The 17,333-nt window shown below is 50.9% G+C and overlaps 2 protein-coding genes and 1 long non-coding RNA gene across 5 annotated transcripts; 1 reads left to right on the forward strand and 2 right to left on the reverse strand.

Moving 5' to 3' along the window:
* Window positions 1-1,138: 1,138 nt before the first annotated feature.
* On the reverse strand, window positions 1,139-5,837 carry LOC103884672. Its single transcript, XR_647352.4, has 3 exons — window positions 5,717-5,837; window positions 2,639-2,839; window positions 1,139-1,796 (listed from the first exon to the last, which is right to left on the reverse strand). It is a non-coding gene; the product is annotated as an uncharacterized LOC103884672 (long non-coding RNA).
* TSPAN1 (tetraspanin 1) lies at window positions 4,717-16,894 on the forward strand. Of its 3 annotated transcripts, none has more exons than XM_017961121.3 (10): window positions 4,717-4,817; window positions 6,148-6,288; window positions 11,394-11,525; window positions 11,970-12,034; window positions 15,136-15,342; window positions 15,539-15,613; window positions 15,730-15,828; window positions 15,905-16,057; window positions 16,165-16,248; window positions 16,424-16,894. In XM_017961121.3, the coding sequence occupies exons 4-10, from the start codon at window positions 11,978-11,980 to the stop codon at window positions 16,469-16,471; spliced, it is 723 nt and encodes a 240-aa protein (XP_017816610.1). In that variant the 5' UTR covers window positions 4,717-4,817; window positions 6,148-6,288; window positions 11,394-11,525; window positions 11,970-11,977; the 3' UTR covers window positions 16,472-16,894. The 3 variants fall into 3 exon arrangements, with proteins under 3 accessions (XP_017816610.1, XP_031524007.1, XP_009205913.1); XM_009207649.2 differs by lacking the exon at window positions 4,717-4,817 and adding an exon at window positions 6,612-6,730 and having other exon boundaries at window positions 5,974-6,288; XM_031668147.1 differs by lacking the exon at window positions 4,717-4,817 and having other exon boundaries at window positions 5,972-6,288.
* P3R3URF (PIK3R3 upstream reading frame) lies at window positions 6,369-7,373 on the reverse strand. Its single transcript, XM_031668172.1, has 2 exons — window positions 7,119-7,373; window positions 6,369-6,512 (listed from the first exon to the last, which is right to left on the reverse strand). The coding sequence occupies exons 1-2, from the start codon at window positions 7,360-7,362 to the stop codon at window positions 6,469-6,471; spliced, it is 288 nt and encodes a 95-aa protein (XP_031524032.1). The 5' UTR covers window positions 7,363-7,373; the 3' UTR covers window positions 6,369-6,468.
* Window positions 16,895-17,333: the final 439 nt, after the last annotated feature.

The following is a 17,333-nucleotide window of genomic DNA, read 5'->3' on the forward strand; positions in this document are numbered from 1 at the left end:
ACTTCTCTGGACAAAAGCAAGAATATGCAATCCTAAAAGCTGCATTTAAACCCAGTTATAGACTTCAAAAGACAGCAAAGGAGATTTGAGGCCCAGAGATGGGATAGAACTTGCCAAAGGTCACACAGCAGGTATAAGTAGGTAGAACAGCAGGCAAGCAAGGAGAGGGAGGCAAATGGGCGTGTGAGTAGAGGTCAGGGCTGAGGTATTGAGCTGGATCCAAGGACAGGCAGCTGAGCAAGAAGATCTTCAGCTGACATTGCCCCATTTCCCATGCCCAGCAGGGCCTGGCATTTGCCTCTCTTTGGAACTGCTCCTTCTGGGTTCCTGAGTTTGCAGTAGTTTCCCAGAAATTCTAGGCAAATACCTTTGTTGTTTGCTGAATAACCAGCCCCAAAGATTGGACAAGGGTCCCCATACAAATTTTACCTCCAGATTGGCTCCTTCTGTGGAGATGATCAGCTCCCCTAGGCACCACCCCACCCAGGTGCTCTCCACAGGGTTCGCTCTCAGGGCCTTGCTGGGAGCTCTGAACCCCACCACATGGAGTGGCTTTGCTGTGCATCATGTGGCTCAGGGCTTAGCACCTTTGAAGACAGTCTATTCCTCCCAGCCACCCCGAGAAAAGCATGGAGCATTTTCTGTTCGGTACCTTTCTTCCCAAAAAAGATAGCCAGACATGGGTAGTTGCCATTCCAATATGATAAGGAGTCTTACTAACCTTTGGAAAGAAATATCCTGGGCTGATGGTAACCCCAGTTATGGGGAAGCTGGAGATGCTGGGGTCAGCATATTATGCTACTTGACCATTCTTTCTTTAGGTTATGTTGTCTTTGTTTGTATAGTTCTGCTTTCTCTATCCCCACCTGCTGCCCCCTGCCCCTCATCTTCAGGAACCAGAAATGTGTTCTCATGGACAAAGACTGTCTTCTGCTTGGTTTGGTTTTTGTTTGTTTGTTTGCTTGAGACAAAGTCTAGCTCTTGTCCACCAGGCTGGAGTGCAGTGGCACAATCTCGGCTCACTGCAATCTCTGCCTCCCAGGTTCAAGCAATTCTCTTGTCTCAGCCTCCCGAGTAGCTGGGATTACAGGCACCACGCCCGGCTAATTTTTGTATTTTTAGTAGAGACGGAGTTTCACCATGTTGGCGAGGCTGGTCTCAAACTCCTGACCTCAGGTGATCCGCCCGCCTCGGCCTCCCAAAGTGCTGGGATTACAGGTGTGAGTCACAGCGCCTGGCCCTCCCTGGTTTAAGCTCATGTGTCCCAGGCTCCTTACCTCCCCTCAGACTTCATGTGCGGACACCTTTGCCCATCCCCAGCAGGAAATCCTCTAGTTTAGACAGCCATCTGAATGTAAGGGCTTTATTAATTGATTTCTCAAGACGTCCATTTCAAGGATATTCTAATTTTGTCATCTGGAACTCAGTAATGCCACAATTCTGAATTTCTAAGTTTCTGTAACCCAGATTTTACCATGCTAGAATTCTGTGACGCTAAGATTCCATAACTGTGAACTCCATGAATCTAGAATTTCATGATTTTTTAAAATTGTGTTTAATGAATTTTGTTGGTAATAGTAGCCAGCACTCTCTTGGCCTCGGTTTTGTGTTTGTTTTCTAGAAGTTGCAAGTCTCAGCTCCAGGCTTTCTTCTCTGGCCACACTGGTGCAGAGGAAGGTCATTGCCACCTCTCCCGAGGCTCAGGGGGTGGGATAGTACCCAGGGAAGCCCAGTCCTAGGGCCCAACACTCAGTCTACTCCCTCTGTCCTGAAAACTCTTACTTGGGCTTCAGTACCTGAGGGTAGCAGGAAAAGCAGTCTCCTTTGCAGGCCTTCCACCCAGCTTCCTTCCCTCCTTGCCCTGCCCCAGGGTCCGGGGAGAGAAAGTTTTGTGGGAGACTGGCCTGGCTGAATGGATAGGTGTGGGAAGGAGGGTTAAGCACCCGGCAGAGAGCCAGTGGAGGAACCAGGGGAAATTCCCTAGGGAGCCCTGCAGCCTTCCCCAGAGGTGAGGAAGGAACAGAGGCCGGAAGTGGGGGTGTGAGTGAGGGCACTGGTAAGGGTGGGGTGACCGGTATTGCATTGTGGGGTTGGAGCTGGGCTTCCGGCCATTGACCTGTTAGTGACAAGCGACCTCCAGCCTGGCGCCCCAGGAGCTGTCTGTTCGTGCCCTTACCCATTGACTCTGTGTTCCTGTGCCTGAGTCAGACTCCCAGGAAAATCTGGGGGGCAGGAGTTGGGGTCTGGGGAAACTGTTTCTCTAGAGCAGAGCCACAAGGCCAAGAGAGGGGCCAGGACATTCCAAGGGTCAGATCAGGGCTTGGGCAGAACCAGGACGGAAGCTCTGGGCTCGAAGCTCCGGGCTCCTGCCTCTAGCCCAGAGCTGGTCCCTTCACAGTCCAAAGGGCCCCAGAATTATAAAGTAATACTCCCCCAACTAGCCAGGTGGTGAAACTCAGGGCTAGAGGAAGAGCCCGTGCTAGGCTGCCTCCCAGGAGCAGCCTGGACCTTCTTCCAGTCCTGCAGCACATGGCTGAAGCTGCCAAACCCGATTTTCCAGTGACTGCCTGAGGCTGGCTGGAGCGGGAAGCCCTCCTCCTGGCATGAACCCTCAGGCCATCGTCCTCCTCCCCCTCACCTCCTGATTCCTTGGCCTGGCCTGCTCCTCCTGCACCTGTGCCAACTGTCCCAGTGCGCCACCACTTCCTTCTTCACCTGCCTGCCATCTCCCCTGGGCTGCTCCCCAGGCACTGTGAGGTGTGGTCCAGAGCTCCCCATCTCTGAGCCTTGGTTTTCTCATCTATAGATGGGGAATAGTGGCCTGCCTCCCAGGAATTGACTACAGGAATATTTCAAAGAGAAGTGAGGTGGGGGGGGCCAAGCAGTAGCTCACGTCTGTAATCCCAACATTTTGGGAGGCTGAGGAGGGAGGATCACTTGAACCCAAGAGTTGGAGTGCAGTAGCATGATCTCGGCTGCAACCTCCACCTCCCAGGTTTAAGCAATTCTCATGCCTCAGCCTCTTGAGTAGCTGGGAGAACATGTTTCTACAAAAAAAAAAAAAAAAAAAAGTTTAAATTATCCAGGCATGGTGGCCTGCACCTATAGTACCAGCTACTTGTGAGACTGAGGTGGGAGGATAGATTGTGCCCAGAAGATTGAGGCTGCAATGGGCCAAGGTCAGGCCACTGCACTCCAGTATGAGTGACAGAGCGAGACTCTGTCCCTAAAAAAAAGGCAGAGGAAGAGCTGAGCCGGGTGGTTCATGCCTGTAATCCCTGCACTCTGGAAGACTGAGGTAGGTGGATCACTTGAGGCCAGGAGTTCGAGACCAGCCTAGCCCACATGGCAAAACCCCATCTCTACTAAAAATACAAAAATTAGCCAGGCTTGGTGGCACACACCTGTAGTCCCAACTACTAGGGAGGCTGAGGCATGAGAATCACTTGACTCTGGGAGAAGACGGCTGATGTGAGCTAAGATCGCGCCACTGCACTCCATCCTGGGCAACAGAGCCAAACTCTGTCTCAAAAAAAAAAAAAAAAAAAAGAAGGAAAGAAAAAGAAAAAAGAAAAGAGAAAGAAAGAAACAAAGAAAAAGGAGAGGCCGGGCGCGGTGGCTCAAGCCTGTAATCCCAGCACTTTGGGAGGCTGAGACGGGCGGATCACGAGGTCAGGAGATCGAGACCATCCTGGCTAACACGGTGAAACCCCATATCTACTAAAAAATCCAAAAACCTCGCCGGGTGAGGTGGCGGGTGCCTGTAGTCCCAGCTACTCGGGAGGCTGAGGCAGGAGAATGGTGTGAACCCGGGAGGCGGAGCTTGCAGTGAACTGAGATCCGGCCACTGCACTCCAGCCTGGGTGATAGAGCGAGACTCCGTCTCAAAAAAAAAAAAAAGAAAAAGGAGATATGAGTGTCATGGACCACCAGTTAGTTGGATGGTGGGTTAGTGCCATGTTGGGACCACAGTCTAGGATGTGAGAAGGAAGCGCTGCTCTGTGGAATTCTGGAGATACAGTTGTTAGAATGAAGGGTGCAAGGTAAGGGGTGTATTCCCTCTGGTTTCCTCAGGTTATCCTACCTATGGGAGAAGGAAGAACAGAGAGAGGCAGACAACATCATCTCAGACTAAAAGCCCCTGTTACCAGTGCTCAGAGGCCTCCTCACAATTTAAAGAAGAGCTTGTATAATCTGTGTAATGTGTCTCTCTCTGAGCTATAACTGCTCTGGGAAAGAACTCCCACTGCCTTGCTCACTGCTGTATCTCCAGAATTTAGCACCATCCCTGGCACATAGCAGAAACTGTTGACTGACACAGAGTTGCAGATTGAAAAGCAGAAGCAGAGGCACCCCAAGGGGTAGAGACCATCTAGGTCAGCTCAGCTAACTTAGGCCCTTCCAGCCTGAGAGCCTGGTGTTCTCAGCCTCCAGGGAACTCTGGCAGGGTGGGAGAGAGTGGGCGGCACCCAGTCATCCGGGAAGTCACCTAAACTGAGGTGGTGGATGCCCTCTGGCTGCTGCTGCCTCTGGGAGCCTAGATGGGGAGGAGAATTAGGAACCTGAAGGGGGAGGGGCAGTGAAGGAGACATCATTGCAGATACAGCTAAAAATAGCTGGAAGAGATGATGTCATCTGGTTCCCACAGCTTAGCACCCCCATCATACACACACTCGAGCACAAACACACACTCTCACAGACACAGATACACATAGACACAAGTGTGGGCATGAGTGCATGCACACACACATATTATACACTCTCATGTAGGGGAGGGAGGCTTCTGCGTCCCAGGGCCGCAGGGGCAGGGAAGTCTGGTGAGTGTGTCTGCATGCGTGTATGTCTGTGTGTGCCTGGGTTTGCATGAGTGTGAAGGCATGTGTCTGCATCTGGATGCTTGTGTGCTTGTGTCTGGGTGCATACATATTTCTGTGTGTGTGTGTTCATTTAGAGGCATGCATATGTGTTGTTACATATGTCGTGTGGGGATCTATGCATTTGTGTCTGCGTATATCTGCTTATAGTATGTGCTTGCATGCATGTGTGCGTTTGTTGCAGTGTGTGTCTATGAGTTCACTTGTATTTACATGTCTGCATGTGTTTGTGAACTGTGTCAATTATCTTTATATGTATGGCCCCTCTTGGGCCCTTGAGCATGGCCAAAGCACCTTCTAGGTTTTTCTGATGTCCAGTAATCCCCATCCCATACCCTGAGGAGCCCAGCACTGTCTGGGCATGGTGTGTCAGTGAATTTTCTACCTCAACCTCCCTCAGGGTCCCAGTCTCTGGCAAGAGTTGGGGTAGACAGACATAGGCACAATTCACTTTCCCTTCACAGGCAGCAAAGGACATTAGCCAGGCTTCCTGAACCCCAGGGCGCCAGGCCACCGAAAGTCTCAGGGTTCACTCCCTTCCCTAGCCCCCTGGGAAGGTAGGCCTGGAAATGGAGCCAGATCTCGGACTGGTGCGACACACATTAACCCATGCATAATGCAACATATTAGAGACAGAGTCCCACACAACGTTCCCAGCTACTAAGACACAATCCCACAGAAATCCGGTTACAGCCAGTGACACATGAGCACACACTCAGAAATCCAAATGGAAAATCCCCAGGCCAGAGAGCTTAGCACCCTCCCTACTTTCTGGGCTCAAACTCAGTCTTGCCCCACCCCTAAGCACCCCAGCTCAGCTGCCAGTTCTGGAAAACACTGACCTCAGAGAATGGTTGAAGGGCTGAAGGTAGTATGCCTTTCTCAGAATCTCACCCTTCTCTATATTCTCCTCCTTTAAGCTGTTCCCCATCCCCCTCCTGACCTTCATTTTTCTTACCAGGGCTGATGTCCTCTCCGGCACAACCATACCCTCACAAACACTCCTTGACACTCACAGTCAGTCACAGAGGCACATTCAATCACAAAGGCACATTCAGCCACATCTGCTTATACTCCCATTCTCCCGGCCTCAGACACACACACCAGCAGCTCCACCTCCACGCTGACCATCACAGGCACACAGAGGCACAACCACCTCACATCCACCTCATACTTGTGTACTCTTAGGGTTCAGTCTTCCATCCTATCCCTCTCTGATCTGTGCCTCCCAATACCTTCTAAGATGTTTACAGAGACCCTTCTCCCTGTGCAGTTAGGAGCGTGAGGCAAGAGAGCCACTACTTCATGGGGCAGATCAAGAGCTGAGACCAAAGATGGTCTATGTTGCTGACCTTGTCCTGTCCTCCTACTGTCTTAACTATGATCCCTGCTGTGGTCACTGAAGCTTTTCCCTGTAAGTATTCAGCCCTAACCCTCCCCTTACACCCTGCATGGTCAGCTGGTTAACACCTCCGTGCGTGAGGAAGAAGGCAGTTTGAGCAGAATGATTGTATTTGTTGCTCACCACCCCCACGGCCCCTAGGAGATGCGGGTCCAGGGCAAGCCAGGCTTCTGTGCTAGCTTCTGGGCACTTCTAGAGGATCAGAAAAATCCCAGGTTGCCTGAGATGTCTGAGAACTGAGGAGAGGAAGGAGAGGGAAGAGTGTGAGGAAAGCAGCAGTTCTGGAAGTTCCCTGCCCCTTGGATTTAGCCCCTTCCCAAACCCTCTGCTTCCAGCCAATCCATCCTCCATTAAGGCTGCCAGCACTTTAGGGTGCCTGCCATCAAGAGTCCACCATACATGTAGGGGTGGTATTTCACAGAGATCATCCTTTGGAGTGCCTAAACAGAACCAGGTAGGGAAATCTTCAGTGGCTCTGGGTTTTTTTGTTTGTTTGTTTGTTTTTTGAGACAGAGTCTCACTCTGTTGCCCAGGCTGGAGTGCAGTGGTGCAATCTTGGCTAGTTGCAACCTCCGCCTCCCGGGTTCAAGCGATTCTCCTGCCTCAGCCTCCCAAGTAGCTAGGACTACAGACGCGTGCCAACACACCCGGCTAAATTTTTTTGTATTTTTAGTACAGATGGGATTTCACTGTGTTAGCCAGGATAGTCTCAATCTTCTGACCTTGTGATCTGCCCACCTCAGCCTCCCAAAGTGCCAGGATTGCAGGCGTGAACCACCGCGCCCAGCCTAGTGGCTCTGTTTTTTAAAACCCCACCCTGGCTCACAGGCCCCCTGGCTAACCTTGAGGTGGGAAGATCCACACTATGGTGGTGTCAGTGTGGGTGTTGTTGATACCCGTGGCCATGGTGGCAGGATTGGTGGCTGCCCTGCTGGCAGTTCGACCTTGGACACCCTGCTGGTATCTTCTGCGGCTACACTTGAACATTCTGGGAAACCGGGGCCTGGGCCAGCCCATACCTGGTCTGCGGTAGGGGGAACGCATGCCCTGGGGCCGAGGGCCACGGACAAGCCGAGATGGCCCCATGGGCACAGGGAGCTTCTGCACTGTGCCTGGGGGATGCTGGTGGCCAGGGTAGCTGAGGCCTCTATGACATATAAAGTCTGCATAAGGGCAGGGCCCTTTATTACAAGTCGTGGGCCCTGACCCCTCCTCATGGGTCAGACTCCTTCACAATCTTCTCTATTGGGTCTGGCCTAAAAGCCAGCCCAACACCCAGACAGCCTCACTTTGGCCCCCTGGGAGAGAGGCTCTAGAGGGGGAACTCACTTCCTCACTTTCTCACTTATCCATATAGTAACAATATTAACAATGTTTTTTGAGCCCTTACTACGTGCCAGACACTGTGCTAAGCACTTTACCAACGTTATCTCATTTAATCTCACAGCTACTTTTAAGGATATGCCACCATTGTACCTATTTATATACAGTCAATTCTCATTATTCCCAGTAATGTTCTATAAAGTCACCACAAACACTAAATACTGGAAAAAGGGTAAATGCGAGGTTAGGTTCCTGAAACCCTCTGGTCACAATATTTTTGTCAACTGATCTATATATATAACCTGATTTTATGTGTGGAGACACCTTATTTAATACACATTGTTGGCTGGGCATGGTGGCTCATGCCTGTAATCCCAGCACTTTGGAAGGCCGAGGTGGGCGGATCACCTGAGGTCAGGAGTTCAAGACCAGCCTGGTCAACATGGCAAAACCCCGTCTCTACTAAAAATACAAAAATTAGCTGGGTGTGGTGGCAGGTGCCTGTAGTTCTAGCTACTCGGGAGGCTGAGGCAGGAGAATAGCTTGAACTCAGGAGGTGGAGATTGCAGTGAGCCCAGATCGCACCATTGCACTCCAGCCTGGGCAACAAGAGTGAAACTCTGTCTCAAAAAAAAAAAAAATTATATATATACATATATATTTTTATATATATATAGCTAAGTCACTGACATTGAACTCATGGCCAACAGTGTTATAACTTGTGCCTGAATGAAACTTATCTAAAGCATGTATTTCCCCTATAAGGCACATCACAGCCTTCTTGCACTTAGAAACACTAGCGAGCACTTCAGCACTGCAACTGGGGACCATTTGAGACAGTAAAATCACCAACAAAAAACACCAAAAAATGTGAGAATACGCGGCACTAAATAGACCACCAAAAATCACATTTGTTTATCTATGAAAGCTGAAATAAGAAGACGGAGAGTCTTATTGTTCAACAGACCTCAGCTGGAAATATGTGTGTTGGATGGCTGAAATTTTTTGCCTTTCTGCTCATGTCCATTAATGACTGCAAAAGTACCACAAGTATTGGTTTGGGAATGACAAATAAATTTCAGTAAGCAGGCAAATTCATAGGTATGGAATCTGTGAATAATGAGGATCCACTGTATAAGGAAACTGAGACTCAGTGAGGTGAAGTCTCACAATTAGAGGCAGGCAGGAAGCAAATCCATGATGATCAAGATCCAAAACCCAGAGCACTTAATTGTCATTATTCTGCACTCATTCATTCAGAAAATGTTCACTAACAACTTCATATGTGCTGAGCACCAGGGCCATAGATGAATGTAATCTGGTCCCAATTCTTCCTGAGAATGAAAGAGAAAGCTGCCAGGTGCGGTGGCTCATGCCTGTAATTCCAGCACTTTGGGAGCCTGAGGTGGGTGGATCACTTGAGGTCAGGAGCTCGAGACTGGCCTGGCCAACATGGTGAAACCCTGTCTCTACTAAAAATACAAAAATTAGCCGGGTGTGGTGGTGTGCATCTATAATCCCAGCTACTCAGGAGACTAAGGCAGGAGAATCGCTTCAAACTGGGAGGCGGAGGTTGCAGTGAGCCAAGATTGTGCCACTGGATTCCAGCCTGGGCAACAGAGTGAGACTCTGTCAAAAAAAAAAAAAAAAAGACTTTCTCCTTCTCCTTCCGCTCCTCAGTCCCTTCTTCCTTTCCCTGTTACTCTGCTCCTCAAAGGCCCCCTTCCCAGCTTCACCCTCCTTTCTGTTCCTGCAGGACTCTGTAGGACCCTTAGTACCACCCTCACAAACCTCATCTTTCCCCCATCCCCTTCTCCAGCCTCTACTCTTGCCATCCTCAGGCTTACAATATGACCTTGCTTCCATCAGCTTCTAGCAACTGTAACTACAAACCCACCTGCCCCTGCTCCTCCTCTTCCTCAGGTCAGACCAAGGCCTGTTCCCTTGCTCTTTATGGAAACCAGCCTTGCCTGCCTCCTTAGAGATTCCATCAGTGTAGAGAGTCTGCTTGGTGGTTAAGATGTAGACTCTGGTGCCAGGCTAACGGATTGAATCCTGGCTCTGCCACTTACAACCTGTGTGATCATGGCAAGTACCTGACCCTTTGGTGCTTCTGTTTCCCCATATTTAAAAATGGAGATAAGAAAGTCTATCTCATGAGATGGTTGTGAAGAGGAAAAAAAGCCTTAATATATGCAAGACATTTAAAATATGATCAGTATTATTAGTGTAGTCTGTAATACTGTTAGCCCCTCTCTCTTCTGTCTCTTCAGCTGCCTTCTTCCACTATAAAAACAAAACAAACTTAGAAATCCACTTCCTCAGCTGGGCACAGTGGCTGATGCCTGTAATCCTATCACTTTAGGAGGCTGAGGTAAGAGGATCAATTGGGCCCAGTTCAAGACCAGCCTGGACAGCATAGCAAGACCTAGTCTGTTTAAAAAAAAAAAAAAATTCACTGGATGTTGTGGCAAATACCTGTGGTCCCGGCTACTTGGGAGGCTGAGGATCACTGGAGCTCAGGAGGTTAAGGCTGCAGTGAGCCGTGATGGTGCCACTACACTCCAACCTGGGCAACAGAGCAAGACCCTGTCTCAAAAAAAAAAAAAAAAATTTGAATTTCCTCCATCTCGTAGCCCCACTGCCTGTGACTCTCTCCACTTTGACCTTCTTGCTCTGTGCTCATTCCCTACTGTCCCTCCCTTCCAGAGCAGGAAGAAAATCTCACTTGAAAAGCCCATAACTATTGTTACACAGAAGACCAGCAAACAGTTTAAAACCAAGTCTAAAAAAGTCCCCAGGGTCACACAGTTCATAAGCGACAGAGCCAGGATTCCAGCGCCTGGTCTGAATGACCCGGAAGCCAGGACTTTTCCCCCGCACCTCTACATCAGGAGTGCTGGAGCAGGAAGCAGTCAGGCAGCCCCACTAGGAATGATAAAGATGGGATCACGGAGGGTTGGAACTGGGGGTGGCTCCTTCATGGGACCGTGGTGCCACCTACTGGCAGAAAGGGAAGGGGTGTACACAGAGAGCTAAGAGAAGACTGGGAAGGGGAAAAATAAAAAGATGGGGAGGGAGAGGAGATGCAAAGATAAAGAGAGGGGAAAATGGGGAATGTGAGGCTTTATGGAGCGAAGAGGATTAGGAACTATTTGCTACTCGGAGGAGAGAGCAGAAGCTGCCAAATCTTGGTCATTTCCTCGAAAGTGAGAGAGAGAGAGGGAATGTGTGTGTGTGTGTGTGTGTGTGTGTGTGTGTGTGTATGACAGAGAGAGAGATACGTAAGTACATACGTCAGATATTATTCTGTTGTTTGTTAGTTGCTGGGAGTCAGTCCACAAAGAGTTTAGTGTGCATGTGTGCGCATGCACGCACACACGCACACTCAAGTGCATTCAGGAATACTAGTACATGTTTATGTATGTAACTGGGTGCTTGCTGTGTGAACATATGGATGGCAGCATGGGCAGATGCGTGTGCATGTGAGCATGAGCACAGAGGGTATGTATGAGTGTATCAGCAGGTGCAGGGTAAGAAGCACATTGCAGTGTTGTGGTGGAGGGCACACAGACATTCTGGGGAGTCACTTACCCCAGCCCTGGGCTGCTGCTTGAGATCGGGGGGGCGCTGCCCAGGGCTGGTGTTGCCAGGCGGAGGCCTGCTGAGGCGGTGATTGTGGGGATCGGTCTCCAGGCAGCAGGGGGCAGCAGGGGCAAGTTGAGGCTAACTGGCCATGGGTGGGGCCAGCAGGCGGGCAGAAGGAGGCTTTAAAGCTCCTACCCTTCCTGCAGGTGAGCAGTGGTGTGTGAGAGCCAGGCGTCCCTCTGCCTGACCACTCAGTGGCAACTCCCTGGAGCTGCTCTGTCCTTTGTGAGCCTCAGCAGTTCCCTCTTTCAGAACTCGCTGCCAAGAGCCCTGAACAGGTAATGGGATAGGGATAGAGATTATCCTGTGAAGAAATATCAATCTGGAAACAGGTTTGGGGAGCTGGAGGGGCTCTAGTGAGGGTTCTGAGAGGGTCTGGGGTTAGTGTGGGGAGGAGCACAGGATATACAGGTGCCAGGAAAGGGCATGGAGTGACTTGCAGCATGGGAGTCAGGCTGGGTGTGCAGGTGGAGGAACCTGGGGTGTTAGGATCTCAGAGTGTCAGGTGCAGGTGGAGGTCCTGGGTAGTATAGAGGGGTAAGGGTGTTAGGATAGAAACTGGGAAAAGGTCCGTAGTGTCAGACCAGGTACAGGAGAAGCTTGGTGAGATATGGGTTCAGGATCCTGGGGTCTGGCATATCTGGCTGAATATCTGAAGCCAGGGCCAGCCCAGGTGGGGCCAGGGGAAACAAGGCCCTAACTCGCACATGTCTGCTTCCCAGGAGCCACCATGCAGTGCTTCAGCTTCATTAAGACCCTAATGATCCTCTTCAATTTGCTCATCTTTGTAAGTATGGACATTGTGGACTCTTCGGGGCTGCCCACAGCAGCAGGTCACAAGCTGAGCAGAGACTAAGTTGGGGAATGGGAGACTGCTATGCCCAGGCTTTGTCCTGCAAGTGTCCCCATATGAGTGGGATGCAGAGATCTCCCCAAATGCTGATTCCTAATCCCAGCAGCCCCCAGGTTGCCATACAGGGGTGTGTATGAAAAAGGGGATGGAGAAGCTCGGGGCAATGCCTCTCTCCCACAAAGCTTTAGCCCAGGCTTCAGGCAGGGCAGAGTAAGCTACCAGGAATGATTCTCCCCCCTTTATAGGCACTGGGGGCCCAGAAAATAGGAGGGCTCCACCCAAGTTCACCTAGCACAGAAGGAAATTCAGTACAGAGGAAATTCTTCTGTATGATGAGGAGCTGAAAGGTGGGAGGGCCTACATCGCATCAGAGCAAAGGGTCTATCTCAAGCAGCCCTTATTCATTTGACAAACATTCATTGTCTAGGATACCATGAGGGGTGCTGGGATGGCAGGTAAGCAAAGCCTTTCTCTGCCCTGAAGGAGCTCAGCTCCAATAAGCCAGATAGGCAGATAATAACAACACAGTGTGTTTGGGCTTAGGATGGAGGTTTTAGGAGCCTGAACTTAGCCTGGTTGGAGAATACTTCCTGGAGGAAATAGCTGAAGCTGGGAAATTGCGCTTGGTGGGGGAGTTGTAAAGCTTGCATAAAGGGCCAGAAGTAATGAAACTCGATATCGTTCAGAAAACCAGAAACAGATTGCATAGGGCATGTTTGAGAAGCTGAGCCATGAGGCATAAATCCTGGAGATGGTGGTGGAGATAGGGAGAAACGGACAAAGTGGACAAAGGCCAAAGCTCTAGGATGATGGCTGAGGGGTAGAAGAAGGGGCAAGGGAGACAGAGGTCTTGGAGATGACGCCCATATCTCTGGCATGAGCAACCCAGATGGCAGGGGGTGGGGCCCCGTTTGTGGGAGGGGATGTCCCACTGGCAGCCGTGTACCCAGTGGAGGTACAGCTCAGATTGGAGCTGGCCATGGGTATTTGAAACTCATGTGCACACAGGTAGCCACTGAAGCCATGGGAATGGATGAGAACACTTGGAAAGTGAACTCTGGGAAACCCAATTTATTAGGGATAAGCCCAAAAAAAAAAAAAAAAAAAAAAAAGCCACTGTGAAGGAGATGGAGAAGGAGCAGTGGGAGGGGGGAGAGGAAAACAAGGAGAGCAAGCTATCAGAGAGGTCAAGGAGAATATGGCCCATGAAATGTTCACTGGATTTAGCACAGTATGTCACCAGAGACCCGAGCCACATTAGAGTAGGTTAGCATAAGTAAAAGTGAGGAAGTGGGCTGGGCGCAGTAGCTCACGACTGTAATCCCAGCACTCTGGGAAGCTGAGGTGGGCAGATTAGTTGAGCTCGGGAGTTTGAGACCAGCCTGGCCAATATGGTGAAACCCCGTCTCTACTGAAAATACAAAAATGTGGTGGCGCATGCCTGTAATCCCAGCTACTCGGGAGGCTGAGGAAGGACAATCACTTGAACCCAGGAGATGGAGGTTGCAGTGAGCCAAGATTACACCACTGCACTCCAGTCTGGGCGACAGAGTTTATATACATATTGATTAGTTTAGAAGCATGGATAGATTCTCTAGTTCTGATGTGGTCTGTGCCTTGGGCTTCCTTTGGCTGCAGGGAACTTGTTTTTGTTGTTGTTGTTGTTTGTTTCTTTGAGACAGGATCTTGCTCTGTTACCCAGGCTGGAGTGCAGTGGCATGATTCTGGCTTACTGCAGCCTCAACCTCCTGGGCTCAAGGGATTCTCCTACCTCACTCAGCCTCCTGAGTATCTAGGACTACAGGAGTGTGCCACCATACTCAGCTAATTAAAAAAAAAAAAAATGTTTTTGTAGAAGCGGTCTCACTATGTTGCCCAGGCTGGTCTCGAACTCCTGGGCTCAAGTGATTCTCCCACCTCGGCCTCCCAAAGTGCTGGGATTATAGGCATGAGCCACTGTGCCAGTCCTGAACTAGTCTTTATCCATGTATCTGGAGGAGGCAATAGGATTCCAGGGATTTGGACAGCAGAGGCTCTGCCCTGAGAGGGTTAAAGGCAAATCCGGTTTGATTTCTGGCCTCTTACCCAGACCTTGCCAGGCTGGGCAGAGCAGGATAGGGCAGACCTCCAGCTCCTTGAAATTTGACCCTGCAGGCTAGAAGTCCAGCTTTCTGTCCTTGGGCAAACATGCCTGGAATCCAGCCACAATCTGCCACCTCACTTCCCGTTCTAGTCTCAGCTTTTATTCCTGGCAAGTGAGGACTAGGCACCAAGGTGGTGTCAGGCTGATTCATCCACTGAGGCCCTGGGCTGGGAGACTTTGCTCTAAGATGTGTGGCAACTACACAGGGCCCTCCTCAATCTGGGCCTCAGGATTCCCGCTGAGGTTTGGAGTTAAGTTAGACAGCCTTTAAGAGAAACTCTGGCTGTATTCCCACTAGTGCCTCACTTTCCTCTTGTGAGGCAAGGAGGTCTTGTCTGGATGAGGCCTGAAGTTGGATTCTAGAGGCGAGCCAAATGGGGCCTCAGGTGGGTGAACCTTCTCAAACTCCTCCCTCTCCAAGGTTGCCAGCAGGTGGAACCTCAGCCCTGCCTCTATTACTATGGTGACTGTTGAGCCTGTTCTGCTACCGCCCAGTCTCCACCTATCAGAGGACAGAGATGTTCTAGGCACCCATCACCCAGAAAGGAAATAGGAGGCTGGGACCTCATCTGCCTATTTTCAATCCTAGCTATGTGGCAGGACCCTGGCAGCAGTAAGGGAAAGGTTTGCCCCTCCCCCTACCCTGCGGATATTTCTAGAACCCCTGATCGCCTTTATATCTGCCCAGGTGTGCAGCCTGATCCTAGCTATGCACATCCCAGCTCCCATTTTTCTGGCTCTAGAGGATGTTCCCCTCCTTACAGGATGAGGTTTTAGACTCCCTAGTCAATAAAGAGGGAAGTTTCTCGGCTCCCATCCTTCTTACTCAACTGTGTGGTAGTAAGCTACTTGTCAGCACTGTTTAAGGCCTGCCTGACGTCTCTCTCCCCAGCTGTGTGGTGCGGCCCTGTTGGCAGTGGGCATCTGGGTGTCAATCGATGGGGCATCCTTTCTGAAGATCTTCGGGCCGCTGTCGTCCAGTGCCATGCAGTTTGTCAACGTGGGCTACTTCCTCATCGCAGCCGGCGCTGTGGTCTTTGCTCTTGGTTTCCTGGGCTGCTATGGTGCTCAGACTGAGAGCAAGTGTGCCCTCATGACGGTGTGTCAAACCCAGCTCCACAGGCCCATGACCAAGAGTCCCCTTGCCCTTGACACCAGGCCCTGGGGTTCCCAAACCTTGCTTTGGACTCCCCTAGGCTAAGGCCTCTGTCTCACTTTTCTAGGGGGTGGATTAGGGCAAAGAGGGCTCGAGGGACTGTCTCTCCCTAAAATCCAGATCCCTGTTCCCCACTCAGTTCTTCTTCATCCTCCTCCTCATCTTCATTGCTGAGGTTGCAGCTGCTGTGGTCGCCTTGGTGTACACCACAATGGTGAGACACTGGGATGGAGGAAGGGAAGAAAATTGGGCAAAACCCTGGGAGTGGGCTGTGGCCTGTGAATGGCCACCTTCTGTACCAACCCCTAAACACTGGCCTGCCTCACCCAGGCTGAGCACTTCCTGACGTTGCTGGTAGTGCCTGCCATCAAGAAAGACTATGGTTCCCAGAAAGACTTCACTCAAGTGTGGAACACCACCATGACAGAGGTAAGGTTGGCTGGGGGAGGTTTTGGGGTGGAGAGGAAGAAGCAAGGCCCCACCTCCACCCTCATCTTGTCTCCAGCTCAAGTGCTGTGGCTTCACCAACTACACGGATTTTGAGGACTCGCCCTACGTCAGAGAGAACAATGCCTTTCCCCCATTCTGTTGCAATAACGTCACCAACACAGTCAATGAAACCTGCACCAAGGAAAAGGCTGACCACCAAAAAGTAGAGGTGTGGGCTGGCACGAGTGGGTGGGGAGTTTTCGTGGCCTCAGAGTGGCAAACAGGGATGGGAGTAGGGCAGCTGCCAACTATAAATGCTCTTTTCTCTTCCTGAAGGGTTGTTTCCAACAGCTTTTGTATGACATCCGAACTAATGCAGTCACCGTGGGTGGTGTGGCAGCTGGAATTGGGGGCCTCGAGGTAAGCAGATGAGGAGGCTGGGACTGGGATATGGGCACGAGACCAGGGCTGCTCAACCCATCTGAGGCCTCCCTGGAGGAAACAGACCTAATTGGGCCTCAGGTAGGGTGTCTGTGGGACAGGCTTCAGGATCCCTATCATGTCCCCTCATCTCTCCCTGTTCCTCCCTCTCCAGCTGGCTGCCATGATTGTGTCCATGTATCTGTACTGCAATCTACAATAAGTACACTTCTGCCTCTGCCACTACTGCTGCCACGTGGGAACTGTGAAGAGGCACCCTGGCAAGAAGCAGTGATGGGGGAAGTGTCAGGATCTAACAATGTCACTTGGGCCAGAGTGGACCTGCCCTTCCTGCTCCAGACTTGGGGCTAGATAGGGACCACTCCTTTTAGGCAGTGCCTGACTTTCCTTTCATTGGCGGGTGGGTGGGTGGGGGGCATTCCGGAGCCTCTAAGGTAGCCAGTTCTGTTGCCCATTCCCCCAGTCTATTAAACCCTTGAAACGCCCCTAGGCCTAGTGGTGATCCCAGTGCTCTACTGGGGGATGAGAGGAAAGCATTTTATAGCCTGGGCATAAGTGAAATCAGCAGAGCCTCTGGGCGGATATGTAGAAAGCACTTCAAAATGCATAAACCAGTTACAATGTTGCCAGTTGAACTCTTCATGTATCCTTGGGGAGAGGGGCCTAAACTGGTCTGAGATTCCTGTGGAGCTGCCAACTCAGAAGGCCCTGCAAAGGAGGGAAGTAGGGTGGGGTTGGGGGTCAGAAGTAGTTATTTCTCCCCTTCATTTGGGTTCCAGGCCTGGGAGGGAACCCAAGAGGAATGGCTGAGAGGGCGTGAAGAAGTAGAGTTGGGTTAGGCCAGTCTGCCTCCGTATAATGGGGAGAACTTTGGACTGAAACTACCCCCTCCTGGGTGGGGGCACTGGACTGGAAAGCTATGAAAATAACAAGCTTGTGCCGAATTCTTACCAGGTCAATGGGAAAGGGTCACTCCTTAGGTGCTGGGAAGCCCTTCAGGAGCCCCCTTCCTAGGGTCCACGCTGCCTACCTTTCCCACTCAGGCAAAACCCCACATCTGTCCC

Source organism: Papio anubis, chromosome 1 (genome assembly GCF_008728515.1).
Source record: "Papio anubis isolate 15944 chromosome 1, Panubis1.0, whole genome shotgun sequence".
Taxonomy (NCBI): domain Eukaryota; kingdom Metazoa; phylum Chordata; class Mammalia; order Primates; family Cercopithecidae; genus Papio; species Papio anubis.